The sequence below is a fragment of the Triturus cristatus genome, chromosome 8 (genome assembly GCF_964204655.1).
Source record: "Triturus cristatus chromosome 8, aTriCri1.1, whole genome shotgun sequence".
Taxonomy (NCBI): domain Eukaryota; kingdom Metazoa; phylum Chordata; class Amphibia; order Caudata; family Salamandridae; genus Triturus; species Triturus cristatus.
The window spans coordinates 1364259649-1364284664 of record NC_140591.1 but is presented as its reverse complement, the minus strand read 5'-3'; the positions used below and the strand labels follow the sequence as shown (position 1 = coordinate 1364284664).

The following is a 25016-nucleotide window of genomic DNA, read 5'->3' as shown; positions in this document are numbered from 1 at the left end:
TGTGAGAGATTCTCAATAGGCATGTAGGTTACAACAGTAGATTTCTTAATCTCTCTATCATGTCTTGCTTTACTATAATATGTATATAGGGCCATCCGAAGGTCTTTTGTTGTTCACACTATCTGTTTCAGTCGGATTTGAAAAGAGCTGTTCATAATTGAAATACTTAAACTCTCACTCACCGTGGCAAGCCATATTATATCCATTCCCTTCTCGCACTTGAGGCAATCTCCTATTATCTCTCTTGTAAGAGACGCTGCTGGGTTTTTCCAGATTTCTAACCAAAATAAAGCAGGGCAGGCCTTTATATGGTCTTCAATGTAGTTCAATTTTAATTCACTGTGGCAAACGTATTGGTACGTGGAGAGTGGGGCTCCCAAGAGTATTCGCCAAAATCTTTTTTCTTCGCACTGAATGCTGTTGCTCTTTGTGAAACCCCAAACCTCTGCGCCATATGTTTTTTTGTCTCTGCGCCATATGTTGCTGTTGGTATGCACTGAGGTTTAAAAATGTTCACGATTGCTAAAATTGCCCCTGTCCTCTTTGGCTGGGGAAGACCAAGAATCTAATTATTAGCCTTAGAGAACTTATTCCTGCTGTATGCCACATTATCAGACCAGGAACCATTAGCAGTATATATCACGTGATGACTATTGCTGGTCTTCTTGGTCTAAATAAAGCATTGCTACTGTCCACACTAATAAACAGAGAGTGTGCCAAAAGACTTTCTCTCATTGTACCTAACCAAAGACATTTCAACTGCCCCAGGCTATTGTTATACAATGTATCAATTATATTGCTTGAGTAAATTGTGCGAATGACCAAAATTCGATGTGTTGCTACCATGAGAGAATCTTTGAATGTGTTCTGTAGTAAAATGTTTCTTATTGCTTGTTCCCTATTGCTGCATATCCTGAGAATCATGTACATGTGTAGAATGTATGAATGTCTTTGGCTAGAGTACTATAAAGGACATGTGGATTTCTGTATTGAGGAGACCCTTTTCCAAAGCATCTATATTTGAACATATACAAATGGAAACGGTGACTGCTCTAGTCGGGGAGCACCGAAGTCCATATTGGACTACTCCGCTTCCGGTCCTAGCAATTGGCATGCCCCATGAGCTGTATTTTAGAATACGTTTATGTGCCAACAATAGCTGTATTAGTTTAAGATGCAAGCTCACAGCGAACTCACCTGGTGGTGATGTTGTTTGTGTCACAGGGATACATTGTTGTTTCCTGTGATGTCACTGACAAGTGAAAGGTTGGAGATGTTATTTTATCTGATGTCATCATTATGCTAATGAGCATTTTCAAACCTGGAAAAACCTTGCCTTATTCAGTCAAATAATGTTGGTAAGTATTTTGAAACAGAACCTTCTGTCAGGGTCAGATTGGTAAGGCGGGCACTCGGGCAATGAGCCAGTATCTGAGTTGCAGCTGTGGTCCACCTTTTTGGGTAGCATGGAGGCCGATTTGGGCTTTGTCTGTGCTGTTCAGATGCAGCTTGTGGCCCAGTGTGGGCCTAAGTGGTCTTTCTGGAGGCAGATGGGCCTCAGTTACCTTACTTTTATCAATGGGGAGGGTGGGGGTGGTTGTAGGGGGGCAGAGGTATCATTCCCAGTCTCTCTGGGCTGGTCCTTTAATGTATGCAGATTGAGCAGCGTCAGTAGACCTGAGCAGAAGTGGCCTCACTTATATTCATTCAGGTGTGATTTACGAGTGGGAACTAATTGTGCAGCAGTGCAGGCAACATTTACATTTTTTTTATCTCAGTGAAATTAAGAAAAATGCCTCTTTTAGAGAGCCCTCCCATCCTTTCTTTTCATAAAACTTTGAAAGGCGAAATCTGCAGATGTGGGCCACTTTATTGAGTTTGCCTGGGTCGATTTGTATTCCCGAGCCAACCCTGCCTTCTGTACTTGAAATCGTCAAGCTTAAATAGGATGTCCATGGAAACTTCAGTGTTGCACATTCTTTTAGGCGTTGCTCCCACCTAGCGGCAGAAAAAAAGAAAACATGCAGCATTGTCAAGGAATGAGCTCCTAAAAGAAGTGTCTGAGCAAATTTGCGTTTAACAGAGAGAAGAAATCGCATACGATATCGTAGGGCGGTATATATAGTTGTTTCCTAAATTCAATTATATGGAAGCAGTTTTTTCAGGAACCTTTTTGAATGTATCATGCAAGTATTCGAGGTTTCGGAACACCAACAACGAATAACTCAAGATGGCCGTTGCATTTGACTAATTTTGAAAGCAGTCTGTAGAAAGCAAAAAAAAACATGACTGCCATAGAACTAGAGAACGACCCTCATTGAAGGACATCGTATCCAGTGAAACGCACGCCATTTAGGAGCCGGAAGTCTGTACTCGATAAAGTAGCCATATTGGAATTCTTTATTTTGTATACTGTAAATTGAGCTTCCTAAAAGCTTTCGTTTTTCCTACGACAAGCATTTTTGTAACTATACTTCCACTAATCGGTATGATTTGTAAATTGAAAAGAATTCGAAATTATATTTTACAATAATAACCTCTTTAACAAAAACATTAATTAAGAGTGCTTAATAATTTTGCGCTGTACGTTGGCATCACATAACTATAATACCAACATATGCATCTGAGGAATGTTTGCAATCACCTACTGTGTTTTAGCTCTTCCGAACTAGGTTGCCGAGGATCACTTTGCTACCATGTGTACGGAGGTCCCCAGAAGGACGGACGCTTTCTCTCGAGCGACGTTCCTGAGGGGGACGCTTTAGCGCGGTGCACAGTGTCAGCATGCGTAGCTGTGGATGATATTTTGTGTGTTCAAGCCAGGGTCATTGACTGTGTGCAGGATGGCCGGCGGAGGCTTAGGTTTTCGTCTTATACAGCGAAGTGAGTTGTTGTTAAGAAGGAGAGGAAGGCGGGCGGGTTCTTGGGATCTTGCGGGCTCTGCTGCTTCTAGGGTCTGTGTGTTTGTTGATTGCTGTGGCTGCCAAGAGCAAAAGCATGCATCATTCAGAATTCAAGCAATTTATTAGGTTTGTAGATTTCAGGCTCCTTCCTAACCAGCAGATGCCGATGGCAAGTGTTACTGATGTAGAATTGCTGCATTTTAAACGGAAAAGTTAAAATAACTAACTTTATACTTTTTGAAGGTTACCTTTTTTGTTGACAGTTATTTGTAACAGATGTTTCCGAAATTAGGCTGGAATTCCGCCTGGCAGTTTAACAAATGTTCTAATTTAAATGTTCATCATAGATGCGGAGTTTCTAGTTTGCTTATGCGCGACGTTTCCATATTTTGATATGTTTATATGTGACATTTTGTTGCTTTATGTGTGCCACCTTGAGTGGCAGTTTATTATGAGTAGAACGAAACAGTTAAATCCATGAAATTAGATATAGTATTGCAACGTACCAACAATTGGGTAATATAATGATTTATACGTGGTCTTAAAACAGCCCACAATGCAAGTGACCTGGTGAAAGTTATCAGTCAACTAATACTTGGACAATTATGTCATGTGCCTTACACGTTCCCTTCACACATCTCTCTCTGTTTCAAATGCTACAACCTGTCCTGTTTAGTTTGTATTTTTGCAGAATATAGAACCTGCAAATAGCAATTTATTATCAGTGAAAAATTACACGTGTCAGAAGACATTATGTTGTTAAATTACTGTGTCGGACTGGCCCATGCATTTGACAGTAACGCCATCTAGGAAGCATCACTAGCCGTCATTTTCGTAAGCCAAATTAATGAAATGCTATTTCCATCTTGTGGAATTTTAACAGGTGACCTCCAGATTATTGACTTTTCTTGTAAATAGCGGCTTAAACTACTGAGCTATCATTACTATAAATGGATACTATGATAGGAACTCGCTTAAACAGACTATAATTTTGTCCAAATCACACTCAAATGATAAGAATTAGAACAAGCATGTCTTAAACTGAGTCAGATATATAGAAGGAGCCCATCCGGATATGAACATATGTTGCTTGTTATGTTACAGAGTCCATTGTAATAGCATTAAAACTTGATCTATTATACTGTGTGCAACACCAGCAGGGGTGTGGAATTTAATCAAATATGTACTTGTCCATGGGATAGGTTGCTTCATAAATCTACTTGTCCTGTAAACAAATCCACTTGTTCCTATGGTGCCATGTAGTGCGGCGACAAATTGGGGCAACAATTTCATTATATAAGCACAGTGATAATAGCCACTCTGATTATGCCAAGACTCATACTATAGTAGGGTTTGAAAACTAGCAATTCCCCAAATTCTCCATTTTGTCATATGTCTACAGATCTATATGCTGGGGCTGGAGGTGGCGAAAGCAATAGTCCATGGTTGGAATGCCCTTTTGCGCAAACCTAACTTGCATGTTTTAGGGATTTTCACCAGCTCTACTCTAATCTTCTCCTTTTGTTTTTATTAAATTCTCTCCATCGATCGGCGGGGTTCACTATGAGTGACCACATTCTGCTCTTTCATAAGAAGCATATCAGGTCACAAAGTACATTTGTTCAGTACAGAAACTACTGTGGAAATGTGCACTTTTTGAGACAATTTTTTTTTGTTTTTTGCCAATGTTTGTTATAATGGTTATGGCCCGGCAGCTCCCACAAGTATAACGTTTTACAAAAAACATGTGAAAACAAGGCACACATGGACAAAATCAAAAGGCTGACCACCAAAGTTGACCTATTGGCATTTCCAATGCTCGTTTTTTTCATGTTTGCCATACATTTTTTTTAACTAGTTACACTGATTTTCCATGATGAACATTTATAGGAAACAGTAGCATGAATCAACACAACTTTGCTAAATGATGCTTAAAAGAAATAGTACCTAAAATTTCACAGTAGTTTAGCAAAGCGTTTTTTTCGCAGTTGCATTTTTTGTGAACATTTTATTTTGATAGCAAAAAATCATCAATCTTGATTTCAAGCTTCATCAAATATTTGTACCTAATCAGAGAGCATTCTGGGAGCATCATACATAGTTTTATATTGTTAGACTTTGCAAACGTGAGTACGCGTTTTTATACTGGAACCACTGTCAGTAGTGCAGTCCAAGCTATCAACATTTCCTTAGAGCGCACACCCTAATAAAGGCTTTGCATTAATGAACCACAAATACAAATTCTAAAAGCATTAACATACAGACTCAAATATTATCTTGACTGCCCATCCCTGATCCATAATTCACTATAAACTGGCAGCCAAAGGGTTTGTGATGCAAGGGGTTGGGCCTACTTGTCCCGAGGACAAAATAAACATGAAAACGTGTTGTCCTTGACGCCAAGCAATATGTCCTGGTCATCTGTCTATGGGAATTCCACACCCCTGCACCAGGCAGTTCTTTTATTTTTTGCCATGAACTCTTTGCATTTTGGGATTTGCAGTTTTGGTTTCGTATTAAAGACATGCCCTTCCTTGAATTAGCATGCAAGTGATGTTGGTATAAAAAGCAGAACTGCCCTAAAGTGGCTCACGCTCATCGTCTGAAAATATGCTGATGGTTCCAGAGATTGTCCCTCAAAAGCTGGCTTCAATCATGTTCCCCAAATATTCAGACTTTTGTAGAAAATATTGATGAGACTGCTCCTCAGATACCCAGACTGACTCCCAAATATGCACCAAGCAGCTCCTCGTGTTTGCAGCCCTCCACCCACCAGTGTTCATAAGTATTTACCTCAAATATGTAGTATACAGTTCTACACAGTGCTATGGCGAGCAGCCTTGAATATGGATTGGCGTCATAGTCGGGAGAATGGTCTCATTGCTTGTGGATTCGGAGGGAAGCGATGTAAAACACCGTAGCCGTTTTACATTGGTAGATAAAAATAGACTTTGAAGCAGAGAGTTGTGTATATATGGTCTGGGGTGATTCAAAATGGATGTTCATTTGTTGGGTACAATAATTTAATTAGAGTAAGTACGTCAGTTTGGGCGGAGGTGTGTCTGTGAATATTTGTAAGGTGAAAGTATATGTGAAAGTAGGTCGTTTTAATTAAAAATCTGTTATTAATGGTGACACAGCAGTGGTGTTGCGTGTAAGTTTGAAAGGTAAGAAAGCCTTGAGGAATCCTGTTGGTTGTGCATATCTTTTGTTGTAAATAGAGTGCTGCTCACATATACTGCGTGTGCTGATATATGCCTAGAAGTTCTAGGTAATTTCTTTATTAACAATGAAGCTGATGGTGAGCAGACACACCCAACTACCCATATTATCTTACGCTGTCAGAGGCCAGAAGTCATAGGTCACAAATATTGAGTCTAAGTGAAAAATTTCAATATTGTGTTGTGTGCATTAATGCCAAGCAAGCCCTGAAGTGCTAAAATACAGACAGACAAATGCTTGACCAGAGAATGCAAGCAGCAAAATGATAAACACTATATAAATGCGAATCGTTTTCCAACCAGAAACCATCCTCATACAAAAAATAGCAGTAAAATAGAGGAAATGTTGCAGGTATGCATTGCACTAAACAAAGGAAACAAATAATAGCAAGCTCCTGCGATAAATTAGATGTGCTGCAACATCATTGTAGAGATCAAAATCCTTCATCCTGTTTCGCTCGGTCTTCTTAAGAAATGTCCTCAACCACTTCTTAAGAAATGTCTTAACCACTCATCGAAAAATAGAGAATGTCTAATTTTTTCTGTATATAGTTTGCCTTATGTGTTTTCTAGGTGCCCTCAGAGACATTTTCTCATTTGCTTAGTGCATATAGGTTGTTATTCTTCTCAATAGTTGATGCATTTATTTGAATTATTATGTATTATGTGATTTGATAGTCTTCTTTTAGTTTATATATATATATATATTCATGTATTAAGTTGAACAGATGGTGCTCAGGAAAAAACAGAATAGTTTTAGGCTTTAACGTGAACATGCAAGAGAATCCTTCCCTTATTTTTCTCATCTGACATCATGTTCACAACTGTATAATATGTTGTCTGCTTTCATGTTATTTACATTCTGTGCGGTCACCATTGCTATGATATTATTGCTGTATGCAATTATTTTGTTACATTTATTCTTGACTAACATTGAAGTGAAATAAATCCTTGAAGTTTAACGGGGTATAATTTTTGTTTATACATGCTTCTGACGAAACATTTCCAGAACTCACAACAACAAATCAAGTATGCATGACTGCCTCCGGCAGTTTGTAACTTACCCAATATACATTATCTTCAGCTAAGATGAGGGCGATGCATGTCATAACTTGTCTGTTCCCTCCATTCAAGGTGGTAGATTACCCATACCTGCAGTAGATTTAAGAACCAAGTGTCCAGGGTCCCAAAACTCCGGTGATTGAGACATGATTATTGAAAGCAAACCCTGCCCTCCTTTAGAGTCGGTGTACCTTCTCATAGTGTGCTAGCACTGCCTCTGAGCAATCCATCTCCCCCTTCTCTCCTATGGCAATTGAGCAGAAATCCTCAGATCAAGGTGCTGTAGGCAAAATATACAATTTTGATCAGTGCAAAGCCTGGGTAAAATGCAGCAGAACCTGTGCCTGCAAGTATGCAGAATGAAGCCGCAAAATAAGGGAGAACTAAAAGTAGTGAACCGAGGGGTAAGAAGTAATTGAAAATGAAAATGGGTAGAAAGCTACAAAGTTAAATTATCCCTGCTGGGGAATCTGTGGACAGAAGGCTAGTGGACGGGTCGAAGACTAAAGATTTAAATCACCAACAGTTGGAAAGATGAAGAGCCGCCTAGTGTCACCCTGCAAGCCCAGTCTACCAATCTTCAATTGGCCCGACTACAACCACTACCTGTAAAAACAGCAAATCATCTGTCTCCAACCCTAGAGGTCCTTGATAGGAGAGATGATAGAAGTCAGCCCAGGATTGAAATATGACTGTGGTCAGACAGGTGGGTATGGCATGACCCGAAGCAGGGTGCAACAGATGGTCTAATGAATGATCCTGCTCTGTCCAGGCCTGAAGAGATCACACTTTTTCCCATACCCTCCACATCAACCCCAGCATTAGGTGTTTCATAATAAAATGGTGAATAGACCCACTACGTCAGCATGCCATTGAACTTTCTTCCCAATGGCATATCCTCAGCCGAGGCAAGCACTGCCTGGGTAAGGAAGGCGACTCTGTGACCGCAGACACGGCTCCATGTCTCCAGCCAAGGCCCATCATGAACTGCATAGATGAGGTCTCAACCTCCCCACTGGTCTCCCAAGCCTACCACATATTTAGGCAGCTGGGATTCTTCCAGGAGGGTATTTGTCTCAACATCAACCAAATTCTATCTTCCCTTCATGAGAACCAGTCACTGAAGCCATTAGTTCCTCAGCCAGAGCCATTCGATGGACAGAGCAGCAGATCCCATATAAAGGAAAATGACGGCCAGGGCCACTCCTCTCCATCCTCTCCCATTTCTCTTCTTTCAGAAACTGGGAATAGTGGCTTCTAGGAACAACACGCTGAATATAACGTAGAATTCAAGATCAGTGTTTTTTGTGTACAATATGCATTGTTTAGGAAAAGACAAATAATGCCCCATAAAGAAAAAACTAAAATGAGCAAAAAGAGAAACATACTCAAAACCAGTATTTGGACATGGAGTGGCCAAATAATACCATTAGCGGGAGAAACAGTACAAATCAAAAGCTATATTGAGGTTTTAGTCCCTATGTACTTAAGTGATCAAGTAATACAAGGCTCTAAGAACCCTCTAGCCATGCTTAAATTAAACCGCAGCATCAAGTATTTGAAAGATGTCTCGGATGGGTAAGGAATTGCTCTAGAGAATAGTAAATGAGATGTTATTTTGCTGTTGAAAACCTTTATACTTTTATTAGACTCATAGATCTGTGCTGTCAGAAAGGGGGATATTAATTTTGAAGCTGTTTCCCTATCAATATATTAGGGCACAATCTTGATAAGTTAAAACGCAGCTCATTGAAAAACACCCATGGACCACTGGTAGCTATGATACAGCAGCAGACGGCTCGTCAAAAGAATAGGTGAAAGGTTCAAGCACTGCAAAATAGAATGGGAGTTAAGAACATAGTGCAATAAAATTCCAAAATCAGTTTAGAGAAAATATGAAAAATGTAATAAATAAAATGGTCAAAACACGATAAAAGGATGTGGCGGTAACTGAAGAAAATGTCAAAGAATGCAGATGGCGAAAGGATAGTAAAAGTCTGTACCCAAGGGTTCCTTTCAGCTCCACAAACGGAAATTGCGTTATTACAACATTTAGTCAGAACCTTAAGGAACCAGTAGTTACTATAAATAGGACAGTGGTTCTGAGGACCTGTCCCTTTAAGGCCTAGTCTCATTATTAAAGCTTCACCCATGGCTCCTTTAGGTTTAATATGGTGAATGTAAAATTTGTGGGATAGAAGTGTGTGGGCATTAATCAAAGCAGGCTTAAAGTTCACATTACATCACACTGATTTGTTTGTATGCAAGGCAGGTATTGAGCCCCCTCTTTCTGAGCTTTCTCCAAGTTACAGGAGTTTCAACGTTAAAGCAGTATATATTTCAGTCCCCTAAAGTTAAATCTGAAGACTCTCTCATGGTATGCCCTGCTTTAGCTGTATCACCCCCTCCCCTACCCACCAACTTGCTTGCTAAACTTCATCCAAACACCCCGCAGAGCCAACTTTAAATATTATCTAACACTTGGACTACTCCTTATTTACTCTGTTAATGCTTTGCCTCAGGCTGCCCTATCTAGCACCAACTATTGTACTTCTGTATTACTCCAGTTCAATCCTCTTAAGTATTGGCTTTGAAACATGGGTCCCAAATGTGCCCTGTATTTTTTCAAGTCCTCAAACCTTTGTATTATTACAGTTTAAATCTCTTCAGAAGGGGTTTATAATGTGTTTTTGTTTTACAGGGTTCATTTCAACATCTCTTGCTTCACAGTTTTCATATGCTGAAATAGCCCAGATGCGCAATGAGTTGTTCATCAAAGAGAAGGCGCGCCAGCTGTCACTGTATCCACGTATTGAGAAGATTGAAGTCAAACACATTGGAAAGTCAGATCCTGGTGCTGTGTTTCTAATGAACAAAGGACTATCTACCCCATATAACTGTGCCATGCGTGAGTAAAGAAAAATAGTGTGATTAAAACTCTTACAGAAAATTATTTGCACTTCACTTTGGATGTTGCAATTGTAAATGTGACTCGGAGCTTCATGAGTGGCAGAGATCGTTTTTATTCAGTGTGTTCATTTGTAGGATGTTGCATCAGTGTACACTTTATTTGGTCTCGTTCACCATACACCACATGCTGTCTGTTTGCGAAAAGACCTATTGTCAGCCCATCTATTGCCCACCATTGGTTTGCTTTATGGCCACTCTCATTTGCTTGCTTTTTATTTGTTAGCTTGTGTGGCCCTTCCTTCCTCTTCTTAAGTTTTTTTTCTCCCCTTGAGGAAGCCCTCATTACTTTTGCTGCATATTTTCAGGCAACTACTCCTATTTTCTTTTTGTTTAAGCACCACATGAGAGTGTATGTGTTTTCCAGCTGTCTCCCTTGTGGGTTTTCGCTCCCCCCTACGCTGCACTCAAAGTTCCTCTCTGTTGCCTATGTGCTTCTCCCCCAACCCCTCATGTTGCACTTGCCCATGTAGGTTTCTCCCGTTTGCGTTGCTTTCATGCCTGTGGACTCCCCAGCTCCAAGTTGTTCTCGCTGTCACCTGTGTGCTTCTCTTATCCCTTCATGCTCTATGTTGCTCACACTGTAAGCCCTCAGAACCCAAATTCATCCATCTTCAAAATGACCTGGCATATTGTATTTTTTGGCCTTTTTGCAGTAAGGCAAATGCTTCAGAACGCTACTGGGCTTGAGGATGGATTGAGGCAGACAAAACCTGCTAAATCTGGCACTGTGATCTGTGAGAAGGACCTGAAGAGTCTGGACACCCTTCCACTTGAAATCCAAGGACAGAAAGATCTCAAAGGAACATAAAACTGATCCCCTGGGGCCAGGTCACGATAGACGAAGTGAGAAATACGTTCAATTCCTTGAAGAGCGGCTCCCCTAGCGACCCTGCGCCTCTGCGGATCCTTAGGGAGGTAGCCCCCACTATCATCCCCTCCCTTACTCATCTGATCAATACCTCATTCCAACAAGGAGTTGTACCTTTGAGCTGGAAGAAGGCTGTTGTAAAAGCCCTACTGAAGAAGCCTTCTCTCGATCCTGAGAATCTGGCAAACTACAGGCCCATTTCCTTACTCCCAGGAGTCAGCAAGATCGCGGAAAAGTTAGTTAATAGGAAACTCTCGCAGTTCCTAGAGGCCAATAACAAACTAAAAAATTCTCAGACGGGCTTCCGACCAGGGCACGGCACCGACATCGCCCTCCTGACAGCGGTAGAGGAGGCCAGAGCGCTATTGGATGGGGGAGGATCAGTGGCAGTGATCCTCCTCGACCTTAGCGCAGCGTTCGACACCGTTGACCACCAACTCCTTATTGAAAGACTCTCAGGAGTTGGAGTGGAAGGCACAGCCTTATCTTGGCTTGCATCTTTCCTGGCCCAACGGTCATATCAGATTTGGGAGAAGAACGCCCGCTCATCCGAAATGCCCCTCCAATGTGGTGTGCCTCAGGGCTCTTCCCTGAGCCCCACATTATTTAATATCTATATGTCCACATTGGAGGAGGTTATCACCCCATTCGGAGTGAGCGTCGTCAGCTATGCTGACGACACACAACTAGTGGTGTCCCTGTCCCATCCCAAACAACAGAAAGCTGATCTCTTCAACTGCCTTACGCAGGTCCATCGCTGGATGAATAGATCAGCCCTAAAGCTAAATGGGACAAAAACCGAGGTCCTTATACTTGGCCCGAAAGGAACCGCACTCCCCCTGGACAGCTGGCCAGCCTGTCTAGGTCCTCCCCCTGATCCAAAAACAGAGGTGAAAAGTCTGGGTGTATGGATCGATTCTGATCTCTCATTCACCTCGCAAGCAAAGAAGGTAGCAGGGACCTGCTTTGGCCTTCTAAAATCTTTGAGGAAAGTCCTGCCCCTTCTTCCCCCTAAATCCCAGAAATTACTAATCCAAGGTCTCGTAATATCGAGACTAGACTACAGTAATGTGATTTATCTCGGCGCTCCCGAAGCGACCCTGAATAAACTTCAAAGAATCCAGAACACCGCTGCCCGGATCATCACAAACACCCCGGCCAGAGCATCTGCTAAACCCGCTCTTAAACTCCTTCATTGGCTCCCCATAAGGGAGCGAGTCAAATTCAAAGCCTTGTGCCTCGTCCACAAAACGTTGCACAACCAAGGCCCCCCAGTTCTCAGCAACTTCATCATCCCTTACAAAACCACCAAATCCCTCCGTTCTAACACAGAAAACCTCATTAATACCCCAAGATTCAGGAAAGCCCGATCAGGAGGACGACGCTTTTCGGTACAAGCTGCTCGTCTTTGGAATTCACTCCCCCGCGACCTACGTCTTGAACCTCAATATCTGCGCTTCAGGAAGTTGCTAAAGACGCATCTCTTTCCCTAGCTCTCATACTCCCCCGTGTTTGATTCCTTACCCCTCCCCTCCTCTGCTCTCAGCTCCCGTTCCTCAGGTCTGCTGAACTAGGGTTTCACTAGCGCTGGGATACTTCCGGGTGACTACGCGCTTTATAAAAATAAATAATAATAATAATAATAACAAGGTGGTTCCTCAAACATAAAGCTGAAGGGAACATTTTGTGAAGCATCCCAGCTGACCAGTGTCAACTGGACCTAGATTGGACTTTGCTATTGCCCTCTACATGACACCCTAAAAGCCTCTAAGTGCTCTCCTTGAAGTCCTGGGGGCCTTAGTGGTGTACTTCTGTCTGTTGTTGTTTGGTCACCCAAAGAATGTTTGGAAACTTTTCCAGAAATTTTGCTCCAGAGCTTCAAGGGGAACTTGCATATGGCAGGCACCCCAAATGAAGTGAGCTGATAGTATTTGCATTGTTACACATGGACATCTTTTGATCTAACATTGTTAAAAAAGAAAGCACACGAACAGTTCCATGGACCTTGAAAGGCTCAGCAACACAGGTGGTGGTTTTACAACTCCCTCGAGGCCTGACCTGTCCTCTCTGCAACTGAGAGGCCAGTATCCCACGTTGAAACCACTGGGACTGAACTCCTCTGTACCGTTTCGATTTGCCGTTGCAAAGGCTTGTTGGCTCTGCACTCCAGAGATCTTCGGGCTACAAGAAGCTCTAGCCTTCTGTATCTCTTCCTGCCAAGATCTTCGTCGTCACCGCATCCTCTGCACCGTGAGCCTTGATCTTTGGAGAGCTGCTTGAGGTCCTCTTGTGACTCCTGTGCCTTTGGCCTGTGGGTCCTCTTGAGGGTCGTTTCTTGCCTCAGTGGGCTCCCCTACTTGCTCACGGCCTGCTCTGACCCTCCTGCACTTTGTGAATCCCTTAGATCTTGCTGATCCCAACGTTGCTCCTTCATCGTTTTCCGCACCTGTTGCTGCTGCCAAGGATTGTTGTTTGTGCTCCTGCTGGACACCGACCCCCTGGTTCTCGACTTCCGGCGTGGGGCACCTTGTGCACGGCTCCTGGTCTTCCTCACCATTGCATGGTCCCCACAGCTGTAACAACAAGGTCACCGTCTGCACTCCTGCATCTTCAGTCATTGGTGGGCATTGCTCTTCTGTTTCTCCTGGTCATCTGCGTGGCACAGACTCTGTCCCCTCTGCTTGCAGGTTTTTCTTGTCAAGAATCCACCGTTGGATTCAACCGGACTCTCACACCTTCTTTGGCAGAGGCATCTTTTCTGAAGTCCTCCATTCTCTACGGCGGTTTCCGAGGTCACTACGCACCTATGCACCTGGCTTCCCTGGTGTCGGTATCCTTGTTCCTGGGGCATCCACTGGTGGGGTGACTCTCCAACCTTCTGTCTTCAATGGGGTTTCTTATGGGTCCACTGGGAAGGGTCCTTCTTCTTAAAAACTGCAACTGCGATTCTCCCATTGACTTCTATTGAGTACGCAGCTGTGCTCTATCTCTGCACTCAGGCTCCGTGGGGTTCCTGGGCACTTACCTTGGGTGGTTCCTTGGGTCCCCAGCTGTTCTGAGTCTCCTGGTCCAAGTCCCAACATGGTCGCAGTTTGCATAACACTTTTTTTGTATATGGTTTGGTCTCCTCCCTTGAGACCACTGTGTATTGTGCTTACTTACCTTTTGCAATTGAAGTATTGTGTATTTGTGTTGATATCTCCGGGTAGGAGATATAGCAATGTGTTAGTGAGTGTTGTGTAATAAATGGACAATTTTTAACTGCACTTGGGGGTTCTTTTTCGTTTAACGTACACTACATGATTAGTTTTGGTAAAACAAGCTGCTTAGCACTCCTTCTGAACAAAGCCTGAAGGCTGCTCTCCCCAGCTACCACTTAGAGAGCTTTCTAAGATTGTCTAAGACCAATAAAACCACCATAAGGGTTGTCTGGATTACTGCAAGGTGCTTCACTTAAATAAGTGTGCACAATATACTTAGCCATCCTCCTACACAGAGGGAATCTGAGATTTCAATGGAATGCCCAAAGAGGAAGGAAAGACGATAGAGAAAATGAAGAAATAGGAAACATGAGAGAAATAAGAACAGAGTTTGCCAGAAACGAAAGAACAACATTAAGAGAGGAAGGGCAAGACAAAAAAGACACTGATAAACCGTCTAATAAAGGTTGGCAAGACTATAATGAAGGGAAGAAGGAATTAATGCAGGAGATGCGAAACGGGAATGGTTGGAATAAAAGGAGAATGAATACTAATGGTGTTGAGGCAAAATTGGCCACTTTTTATGCTTGGATCTTATCCTGGCTTCCTGACCATTCTGTAATCTTTCACAAATAGCCGCTGTTTTATTACAATTGGTAACATCTGCCAAATTCAAGAGCAACTATTTACAGGCAGAACACCCATGTTAAGCAGTACATGTAACCAAATCGACTACAGAAGAAAGGAGAACAATATTGACATTGTCACTATTAAATTCTAGAAGATCTTTGCCAGTGAAGTGGACAGAATTTTTTATCTTTTGCATCTCACACTGTCAGAGATTAACATTTTCTGCGGTAGCAGCAGTGGTTAAACAAGCATAGACAAATCGATCTTGCATTTTGGCCCTATTGGTTTTGCCAATGGTACTTAACAATTCTGTACAGTATCTACATTAGTGTGCAGCATGGCTAAAGCATCCACTATGCTGTGAAGCATGGCTGAAGGAAAAATAGCTTTAAAGAGTGCTGCTGTGGTGCAGTAGTCACATCATTTTGTAGGTGCAAGCAACATGCATAAGCACGGCTACAAAACGGGTGACCATTTTTGTTGTTGTTGCTGCTCTCTGGGGGTGAGCATCATGGAGGGTCAGTGTGTGTGGGAAGCAACACTGTGGGGTGGGGGGAAGCAGCCTGGAGGGGCTGGGAAGGAGAAACAACAAAAGGAGAAAAATGGCACAGACAGGGGAAGCAATACGGAGGGAGGAGGTTGGGCGAGAAGGAACGGGTAAGAGTAATGTTCGATGGGCGGGATTGAAACATACAAGCAAGCAGTGGGGGAATACAGAGATCGGTAGAAGAAGCCGCTGGTACGAGAGAATGGTGTGGGTGGGGGAAGCAACACGGGTGGGGAGAAGAAGCAACAGGTGAGTACAGTTTAGGGAGTCATACGATAGTAAGAGATTAAAAACACTTGCACTCTCATGGAGTGCTTATACTAAAAGGAACGAGCATTGAAAATGCAATAGGTCTCGCCTTTGATTAAGTTAAAGCCATTTGCTTTGCTAATGGTATTGTATAGCAAAGCAAATGGCTTTAACTTAATGAAAGGCGAGACCTATTGCATTTTTAATGCTTGTTTTCTCTTGGGGAGAACTTCTGGAACACCCCTTGATAGAGATATTCAAATATCTGAAGAATATAAATAAAGATTTAAACACATACATTGTTCAGATGAGTGATGTCAGCAGGAAGGATCATGGGAGCTTGCTCTGCAGAACTTTCCGTTCTGCTGCAAACTGCATTTGTGTAGCAAAAGATTCACTAATCCTTCACAGCGGAGTGGGGCTGTGTGCAGTGACGTACCCCCCACCCCCATGCTATGAATGGGGCAGTAATGGCACACTAAAGTCAATGACGGGACAGTGACCTGCCTGCGACAGCAGACGTTCCTCTTAGCATCTGAATTTGCAGTGTCGGCACTGAGATCCCTGTTCCTTAAAGAAACTGAGCAGATAATGCCCCTTATAGTAAGCAGCCACAACAAAGAATTACACATTATGAATGGGAGGTGGGAGGCAGCATAAATCAGTCGGTAGGACTGCTGTCAGCTCCTTCCAAGTCGGCACAGGCAGAGAGAGAGCGAGCTCCGCAGTTACCCCCTGCCTTCACAGTGTGAATCCATGCCATGCTTTGTGGCAGTGGGTGTGGTTGTAAAACATTGTGCACAACCATGTGTATTGCCACGGCGAACTCGTCCCGGAGGTATTGGAGCGCTTTAGATGAGCACCAGTTACGTTACACAAGGACACGTTCATTTTTGGAACGCACACGGAGATTAAACGATTTGCCCCAAATCGCAGCATGTTAAGAGCGACGCTGAGATTCGAACCTGGTTCCCCAACTGCAAGGTTGGCAGCTCTGACCATTGCGCCACATGCTTGGCTTGTTTTTTTCTGCCCTTTACTATGTGCCATGAATGCTCGCAGGTTCTCTTACAAAATGGACTGCAGCTGTGCGTACTTTTTCATCTAGCTTAGACAGTAAAAGCCGCTATGGATTGCTTTGTTTAAACACCACGCATTGTGCATTGAGATTTCTGTTGCCATGCTGCGTTCTGCGAAGAGAAGCTGCCCTTTTCGAGTAAAGTAAACAAGTCTGTAAGCCACGGTTGACGTCGACTTTTCGCTTTTTCTGCCATCTCACTTGGACGGCCTGCTTTCCTTCTGATCTTTATGGGGCCATGTGCTTGGCCCCGTAAAGATAAGAAACCTTTTACTTCAGAAGGAAAGCAGGCGAGGCCGTCCAAGTGGGACGGCAGAAAAAATCAGAGCGAAAACGTCACCAACAGCCCTTTAGTGAAAAATCCCCAAAACATTAAATCTCGACAGTGAGACTGCGCATGTGCGCAGCCTACGCTAGTGAGACCTAAAAAGTAGTGAGTGCCATGAAAACGAGCACGAGGACCAGGCAGTTAAACACATTGTAAAGATGCAATGATCGAATGAAATTACAAACCCAAGATTGAAGGAAAAGCCATCAAATAAGCAGAATAATGGGTGACAGTAAATATGCTGCTCCAAGCCTTGTGTGTTGTTGGTAAGCCGCACAATATGTATTGCAACAGACACCCACATGCTCTGTCTACTGGATTCGACCTAAACACTACATTTATGTTTAATATGTGACCTTTTGTCACTGAACTGATAAAATGGACAAGTACAGAGCATTCATGGTAGTCCAATGACATTAGTACTGTGCCGTGGACCTGCCCTTGTTAAAAATGAATCCTGTAATAGTGAGCGTTTGGCTGTCTGCTGTTTAAAGCACGCATCTCTATTTCAGTTTGGCGATCCAAAAATGTTCACAATTTCAGAGGCTTTCTGAATATTCCAAAGCGTGTTTGTCGACTAATGATGGATTGGGGAAAGAACTGTGAAGAGAACAATGTTCTTAACTAGTTTGTTTCATGGGTTTATAATAAATGTTGTGGAGATATCTCTTATTGATTTGATATTCTCTTGGTTCCTTTTGGTAGTCCTAAGAATTGCTAGAATTCATCCTGCAAATATATGGTCTCCAGCAACCTGCTGGCCAGTGGGCCTTTTTTCCAGAGCAGTCATAATGTAGAATAAATACCTTCTGTAGGATAAACATAATATCATACCTGCAAGCGATGCCAATTTTGCAAAAGTTTTTTTTTTATGAACCCAAAGCGGATTTGACATTTGAAATTGAGAATGTGCTGCGTACTGCATTATTTAGTATCTAGAAACAACATAGGAAAATTTGTTTGACAGGTGTTTAATCTTAATACAGTCACCGAGAATATATATTACATAATTGACTACATTTTAGTTTTAGTATTCAAGTCGGCAGCCAGGACTGGCATAATTTTAATCACCCATTGGCTGCACTGATACTGAGTCCAGTGCTTTAAGGGATATTGCATATGTATCTTAAGCTGACCACCACAATCCAGCAAAATCTCTTGCAACATAATGAATGAAAAAGGAGGCCTATGCACATGAAATTGTACTCTATGCTTACTCTGTAATAATCAGAAAATGGGATCCTAATTACATGTTTTCCGTTTAATTGGTTAGATCTTAGCGAGTGGTACTGTAAGCGTGCTGTACTGGCAGTTGTTGATGGAGAGGCTTGGGATATGTATCGGCCTTTAAACAAATCATGTGAAATTCAATTTCTTACCTTCAAAGATGAAGACCCAGAGGAAGTGAATAAGGTTGGTAAGAGTTTATATGCTGCCTCTTGTAATATGTGTAGGACATATGACTATTAAATTCTTTCTGCGGTATATGAGATATAGATTATTTTTGTGCCCATTATTGTATGTGGCAAATATACCCCCAAGAAACATTGAACCCTAGCGGATATCTGTATCCAAAAAGAGGCTATTCTGTATTGCTATATATTCCTTTGTTAATAACCCTTTTACCTTTCCAGCATGTATTGTAAACTGATGACAAACTGAAAACACAACACGAGAAACATCCCACACCAATGTAGAAAAATGGAGTAAGATGTAATTATTAAATTTACTGAGATCAAAACGTCTAAAATCCAATCGGTAGGACTGGAGATGTGCAGTTTTAAGTGAAAATAGTGCTTAGAAGCACTTAAAGCCAACTGTGGTTATCTTGTCACAAGTTCAGGCCGATCGCAAAGGAGCATGGGCCGGATACAGGGACCAAGTTAGGCCCGTTGAATAAAGTACCTTAAATTCTGGATATGGGGCATTGCGAGATCTAGCTTTGAGGCTGTGTCATGCAGCTGCTGTTCTGAGGAGCTGCAGGGCTGCTATGTGAAGTATTGCGTTGCCATCAAGGATACCATCAATGAGGGACTTGTGATGTGAAGACCTGCGTCTAGAATTCGTAGCTCAGCTGCGAATCTGAAGCAGAGCTACAAGGAGATGTCGATTCTGTCCACAGGACCACCGCTGGGCTGGCAGAGCACCTTCAGTCCCACCTACAAGGTCCCAGGACTGGGGTGGCACCACGTAGAGGGTAGGACTCACAAAAGACAGAGTTCAGGTGCTGGGTTCAAGGTGGTTGGAGCCTTTTCTGTCCCTGAGGCTCTGATCAGAAGGCCAGTCCCATAGCCCTTGGAGTCACTCAGCATTTGTCTGGCTCTTTCTCTCTCCTCCAGGAGTAGACACGCTAGCTGTAGGTGCCCCAGCACTCCGGTCAAATTTGCGAAAGGCAGCAGTGGAGCAATCACCTGCAGGCTCCTGTTTCTTCATAAGTCTCCCACTGGTTGCAAGCTTGCTTTTGGTGAGTTGGGGGTGGTGGAAGGCACTGGGGTCAAGGGTCACAGGGCTGCCTTGAAGGACTCTTCTTCTATCAGCCACTACCACATCATGGCTCATGTGCTGGGCTAGCAACACATTCTGCTCTGGCTTATTTTAAAGTTATAGATGCTTCATGATGTCATAGTGGCACAGTCCCTTTTGGCACAACTTCACGATGACACAACTACACATTCCTCTCTGACACAACTTCATGATGTTGCTGTAGCACGGTCCACTTGGGGACAATGTTGCAGGCTAATCATTGTGAGATAATGCATTCCAGTCTTTGGGGCATGCAGCTCGCTTTCCACAGTCTTCCTGAATGGACCGATCCTCATCCTGTGGGGCTCATGCAGGGTTGGCAGACTCCTTCCCTATCTTAGCAGTCAGGTTGACTCCAGGCACCTCAGGACAGTAGAACAACTTGTTTGTTCTAGGTCAGACTCCAGGTGATGTCCTGTCACGTTTGGGAAGCATTCTTTCAGGCACACACCAGCTTTGGTTGCATAGCAGGTATCTGAGTCCTCTGCGGGGCACTTTCTTCCATGATCAAAGAGAACTTGCAACTGGGATCACCTGTGGGCCAATGGCTCCTGCTTAGATACAGCGAAAGCAGACGGAGGAGGTCAATTTTCTGCCTGCTCTTTCAGAACCGGTGAGCTTTCTGCACCTGGCTGTCAAGAGCGACAATGAGCAATGATCACAGAGAGACAAAAGGCTGGCCTCACCTAAAGGACCTTTCACACTCAGAACAGCAGAGACTGAATCCCCACACTTTATGCCCACATCTACCAAGTGTCATTGCTCAGGAAGATTAATTAGCAGCCCCTCTAAGCGAAAGTACTTATTCAAATTGTTAAGGGGAGCCCTGTCTCCTTTTTCCCCACTTTAATTTCTAGATTTTCTCCCTGCGGCTTCAAGACTGTCAGCATTGCACATCCACTGTCTGGGAAAACGACCATACCTCCATCTTGTATACATGAATTGGCCAGGATCTTCAAAAGTGGAGCCCACCAGGCCTCCATTACTCTGGCTCACTCATTCATACATGGGATGTTAGCGGTAGGATCTGGGTTAACCCACAGAAGCAGAATTTTAAACGAATGGGCCAATAGTCCTCTATGCTAGAGAGACACTTACTGATCCACAAAATACGATAGGCTGTCAAAACTTGTCTACATGCCAAACCTATGACTGGAACTCCACTCCATTGTCTGTCAAATGAGGATATGCTTGATGCCCTCCTCCAGGCCACAGGGCAGGCCCAAGACCTCCTTAATGTCAAGAGAGAGGCCCTCAAGCACACACTCACACACTAGATCAGTGTGCGGTTGGGGGCAAAATCATAATAATAGATACAGTTGTGAACTCAGTTCTGGGGAGCACAGCTGTACACCATGCAGGGGACATTCCTGTCCCAACAGCCTATTTTTCATCAGGCGTATATTTTCTGAGTGAAAGGATAAATACATTTAAATAATGTTGCTCTGGCCGGTAACGAATAGTGCCAAGACTTAAAGATTGCATGTATTTCTTTTTTAAAGTGATACCGTGTGACATCTCTGTAAGTTGTGTGATATCCTTAGTACTCTTTTGCATTTCTACTTTTTAAACATCTCAATTTCTATATGACCTGTAATTAGTCTCTTATTGGCTCTGATATAATACAGAGACTGTGCCGCTTCTCCCTAAAATGTAGATAGCCTGGCTTTGGCTGGTGTGATGTCTTGGCAGTGTGTTGTCAATGAATCCAAACTAGATGCAAGCAGGATCCGTGCTGACTAAAATTGAGCTCAATCTTGTTGACAACAGTAGTAGAAAGAGGTCCTGTAGCTTATCAGTGTAGTAGTCTCTTCTGGACTTCCTTTGTGCCGCATCAGAGTTTTTTCATTTGGAAAAGGATGAATTTTCCGAACCTGGAGAAAATTCTTACTGTATTTCACAAATGACTAACATTGTTTCTTTATACGCATTGTGAGATACTTAGCGTTGCTAAACATTCCACAGACATTCAGAGGGCCTGGAACAGGGGTCTTCAACCTTTTCTGTAATTAGAGCTACTTCTGTTCAATGAAAATCGTCCCGAGCTACTAAAATTATTACTGTTTATAATAGTGACCAGATTAAAATAATGGCTACTCCAGTGCACGATTACCAGCAGCGAACACCTTTGTGTGTCAGGCAGGGTTGCCAGCAGTAATATAAAAAAGCATGGCAATTTTGGATGCCTCCGCATAGGTGATGCATGACTATTGAATAATGTATCACTCCAATATCAGCCATAAGTATATTTTGGAAATTCATTTTTCTTCAAACATCAGCATATGAGTTATGAACATACACACTTTTTCATTTTTAAGTAGGCAGGGCTGTACATAGGGAAGCTGGAGAGCTTCCAGTAGCTCCCCAGCTACTCATTGGAGAAGCCTGGCTTGAAACCTCACAGCACACGTTGCAGACGTTGTAGAGATTCGGCAACCTTTTGACACACTCCGTTTGATACGCAATCCTGGTGCTGCCAAATAATAAGTGTTAATGCACCCTTTGTCCATTGTCCAAAATGGTGGCTACATGCACCTCCTTGAACTCCAGGTCAGCAATTTGAGTTTACATTTTATAGCTATGAATTCTTCAAGGATATGTCAGCATCAAAATGTTATGAATTTTGCATGTTGTCTGTTGTTATACACATAATCTCCAGTGTTAAGTCATCATATATTGTGATACATCAGATTTCCTTTTTTTAATTAAATGAATCCTTAGGGAATTTGTATTTAAGAGTGTGCTTAAAAATGCACAGTAGGTTAGCAAAACTGCCTGCATCCTTGTCGGTTTGTTCTCTTTTGTATTGTAATTACATTCATATAGCGCTCTCTACCTCTGACGGGATGTTCAATCTGGAGCACGCTACATCAGATACCAAGGTTATTCCAATGGTTATTCCAGTACAGTTGTTGGTTATGAGGATTACCCGTGCTCCCCAGAAATAAAAAAAGCAATCCATGCATTTACTCCAGTATCTTTGTGCTAGATTAAAATTAATACCAGTTAGGTGTGTTTGTTAGTGGTGGGTCAGTGGTTTCATGCAGTTGGTTGGTGGTACAAGAAGGGTGCCAGATGTTAGGTATAGGTAGGTTGCATGGATGGGGTTTTAAAAAAAGTGAGGTTGTGATCTATCAAATGAGGTCTGAACCACTGGCAGAATTACAATAAGCGATATGAAGGCAGGCACGGATGGGAGGTGACTGTACTTGGAAATAAAAGGCTTGCGAAGGATGGAAGGGGATGAGTGTCGCTCTGAAAAAAGGAAGGAAAGAAAGTGATTGGAGGTAAGTCAGGATCAATTTTTCTGGATTTTAAGAGTATAGTGGAAGAAGACTCTCAGATAGCAAGCAATGTGAGGAAATAAGCCTTTATAACAACATTATATATAATGCTCTATTTCCGAGGCAGACAGGTTAATCATGCAAGTCAGAGAGTACAGATTGTTTAAACATTAACCGAGCCTGTTGTGCCAAGCCTAGGGCAGCCCTTGTAAGCATAGACTGAAGTATCCCAACTTTGGTACGGGATCTGTACTGCATAAGGGTAGGGGTTCAGAAAAAGAAAGTCTTATTTATTGATCTTCCCTCACTATTGTGTAGATTCACTCACTCACTAAAAATGAGTTATTTGACATTGACTGAGGGCTTCTTGCCAATGCGCAGTCAGATTTGTACCTCGCTTAGTTATCTAGTCTCATTCCCCGTTGTTTCTGCGGCACAGCAATGCAACCAAAGACACGAAAGATACTTAGCGCTAACATCCCAAATGTATATTGTGCATGTTTGTGTATTTCGCCAGTGCGGTACATGCTTTGTATGTATAATTCAAGCAGAGTAATGGAAGCCAGTGGGTTACATTTTGGAAGATGGGGGCGAGGATGTTTTCCCAGAAAGTAGAATTCTATTGCTGAAATTCCTGAAGTAGCAGGTTGGAGATGTAGACACAAAATGAGGACAGAGGAGACTGGGCTCGTATGGTAATTTGATTAGGTCCTTTTCCTGAGAGGGCCTGCTGATAAGTGTTTTGTAGCTCAGGCACTTGGTAGATGGTGGGAGTAAATGATGGGACTCTAGTGTCAGAGTGAGAAGGGTCCTTTAGATGGGACCAGTGTGTCATCTTTTCCCGATCACGGTTTGTGTGGCTGCTGATATCAAGGCACACTTTTAAAGCCATGGGCTTTGTTTAATGCCAAAGGTCCTTGGTATCTTTTCTCCTTAGTGAAACACTACTAACCCTGTGGAAGACTCAGGTCGACAAGCGCAGGGTTGTTGATGGTTCCCGTCACAGAAAGATTTTGTTTGGTTGGTTGCTCCTTCGGCTTCTGGGCCACAAAGCTGTGGAATACCCAGCCCCTTCACTTGAGACAAGAAACCCTAGAAGCAACTTTCAGGAAGAATCTTAAAACTTGATTGTTTAGGTTGACCTTATTTCAGCATTGCTTGTGTCTGCTTCTGGCCTTTTCTTGCTCCCCGTTCAGTTATGTCTTCCCTTTTTCCGCATGTGTCTTTTCCCGCTCTCTGCTGATCGTTGTGTAGGACAAGCCTAGCATGGGGACGCTCCGTTTGGAGTAACCAATGCTCTTTAAAAATGTATTACATAAAGTGTTCTGATTCGAAACACCAGCGAAAGTGACATGTTGGTGGCTGCCAAAGAAATTTTAATTATCTTTGCACTGCACAGTTGAAAAATTATGCAGATTATGACCCAATTAGACCAATACAGAGACCACCTGAAACACAAACGTACACAGAACATTCAAATAGCAGTACATGATAGTGCACAATGCAACATGCACACATAGCAGACTGAATTGGCTTAAAATGCCCCTAAATGAGCGCCTCGTATAGACGGTGCTCTAGTCACAGAAGACTTGTGCTGTAGGACAGCAGTGCTCACGTTGGCTCTGCCACTGCACTTACTTTTACAGAAATTGGCTCCAAGCAACAGACCCGCTGCGGGACAGATGCACAAACTCCTGAAACTGGGAGTCGCCTCCAAACCATGCATATGCAGCTGGTTAAACATTGTATGGTGGGATGGTACTGTCTCTAGTAAAGCAATCATAAGAAGACCTAGTGCAATGCCTGCCTCTAGTCCCTAAACAGAAAAGCCAAAATTAGCTTAAGCAGTTGGTACAAACATGAAACTGGAGCAGGGGACTAGGGTGGCTGTGACATTTAGCAATAAGCATTGGCATAGCCAATAGGTCTCGCCTTTGGGACCTTTTAAGTGTTTAGCTAGAGCTATTGTCTTCGCCAATGAGTTAAAGTTATGTTACAGAGCATTGTGGCTGCTGTCTAGCATGCTGAAAAGTTATAATAAAAAATTGTTATAAACATTTCTGTTTCAGACTGACGTATAACATTTGGACAGTTGATAGCTGTGCTTGTTGTGACTTTGGTATTTTTTTTCTGTTTTCGTTTCTTGTTTTGTT

The 25016-nt window shown here is 42.8% G+C and overlaps 1 protein-coding gene across 2 annotated transcripts in view; it reads left to right on the top strand.

Moving 5' to 3' along the window:
- Window positions 1-2696: 2696 nt before the first annotated feature.
- Window positions 2697-25016, top strand: part of MRPL39 (mitochondrial ribosomal protein L39) — a 104981-nt gene continuing 82661 nt past the window's right edge. The window contains exons 1-3 of one of the 2 annotated variants that reach the window (XM_085620547.1): window positions 2697-2883; window positions 9888-10094; window positions 18330-18469. In XM_085620547.1, coding sequence (XP_085476673.1) covers window positions 2799-2883; window positions 9888-10094; window positions 18330-18469 — 432 coding nt within the window. In that variant the 5' untranslated portion in view covers window positions 2697-2798. The other variant, XM_085620548.1, reaches the window with a different exon arrangement.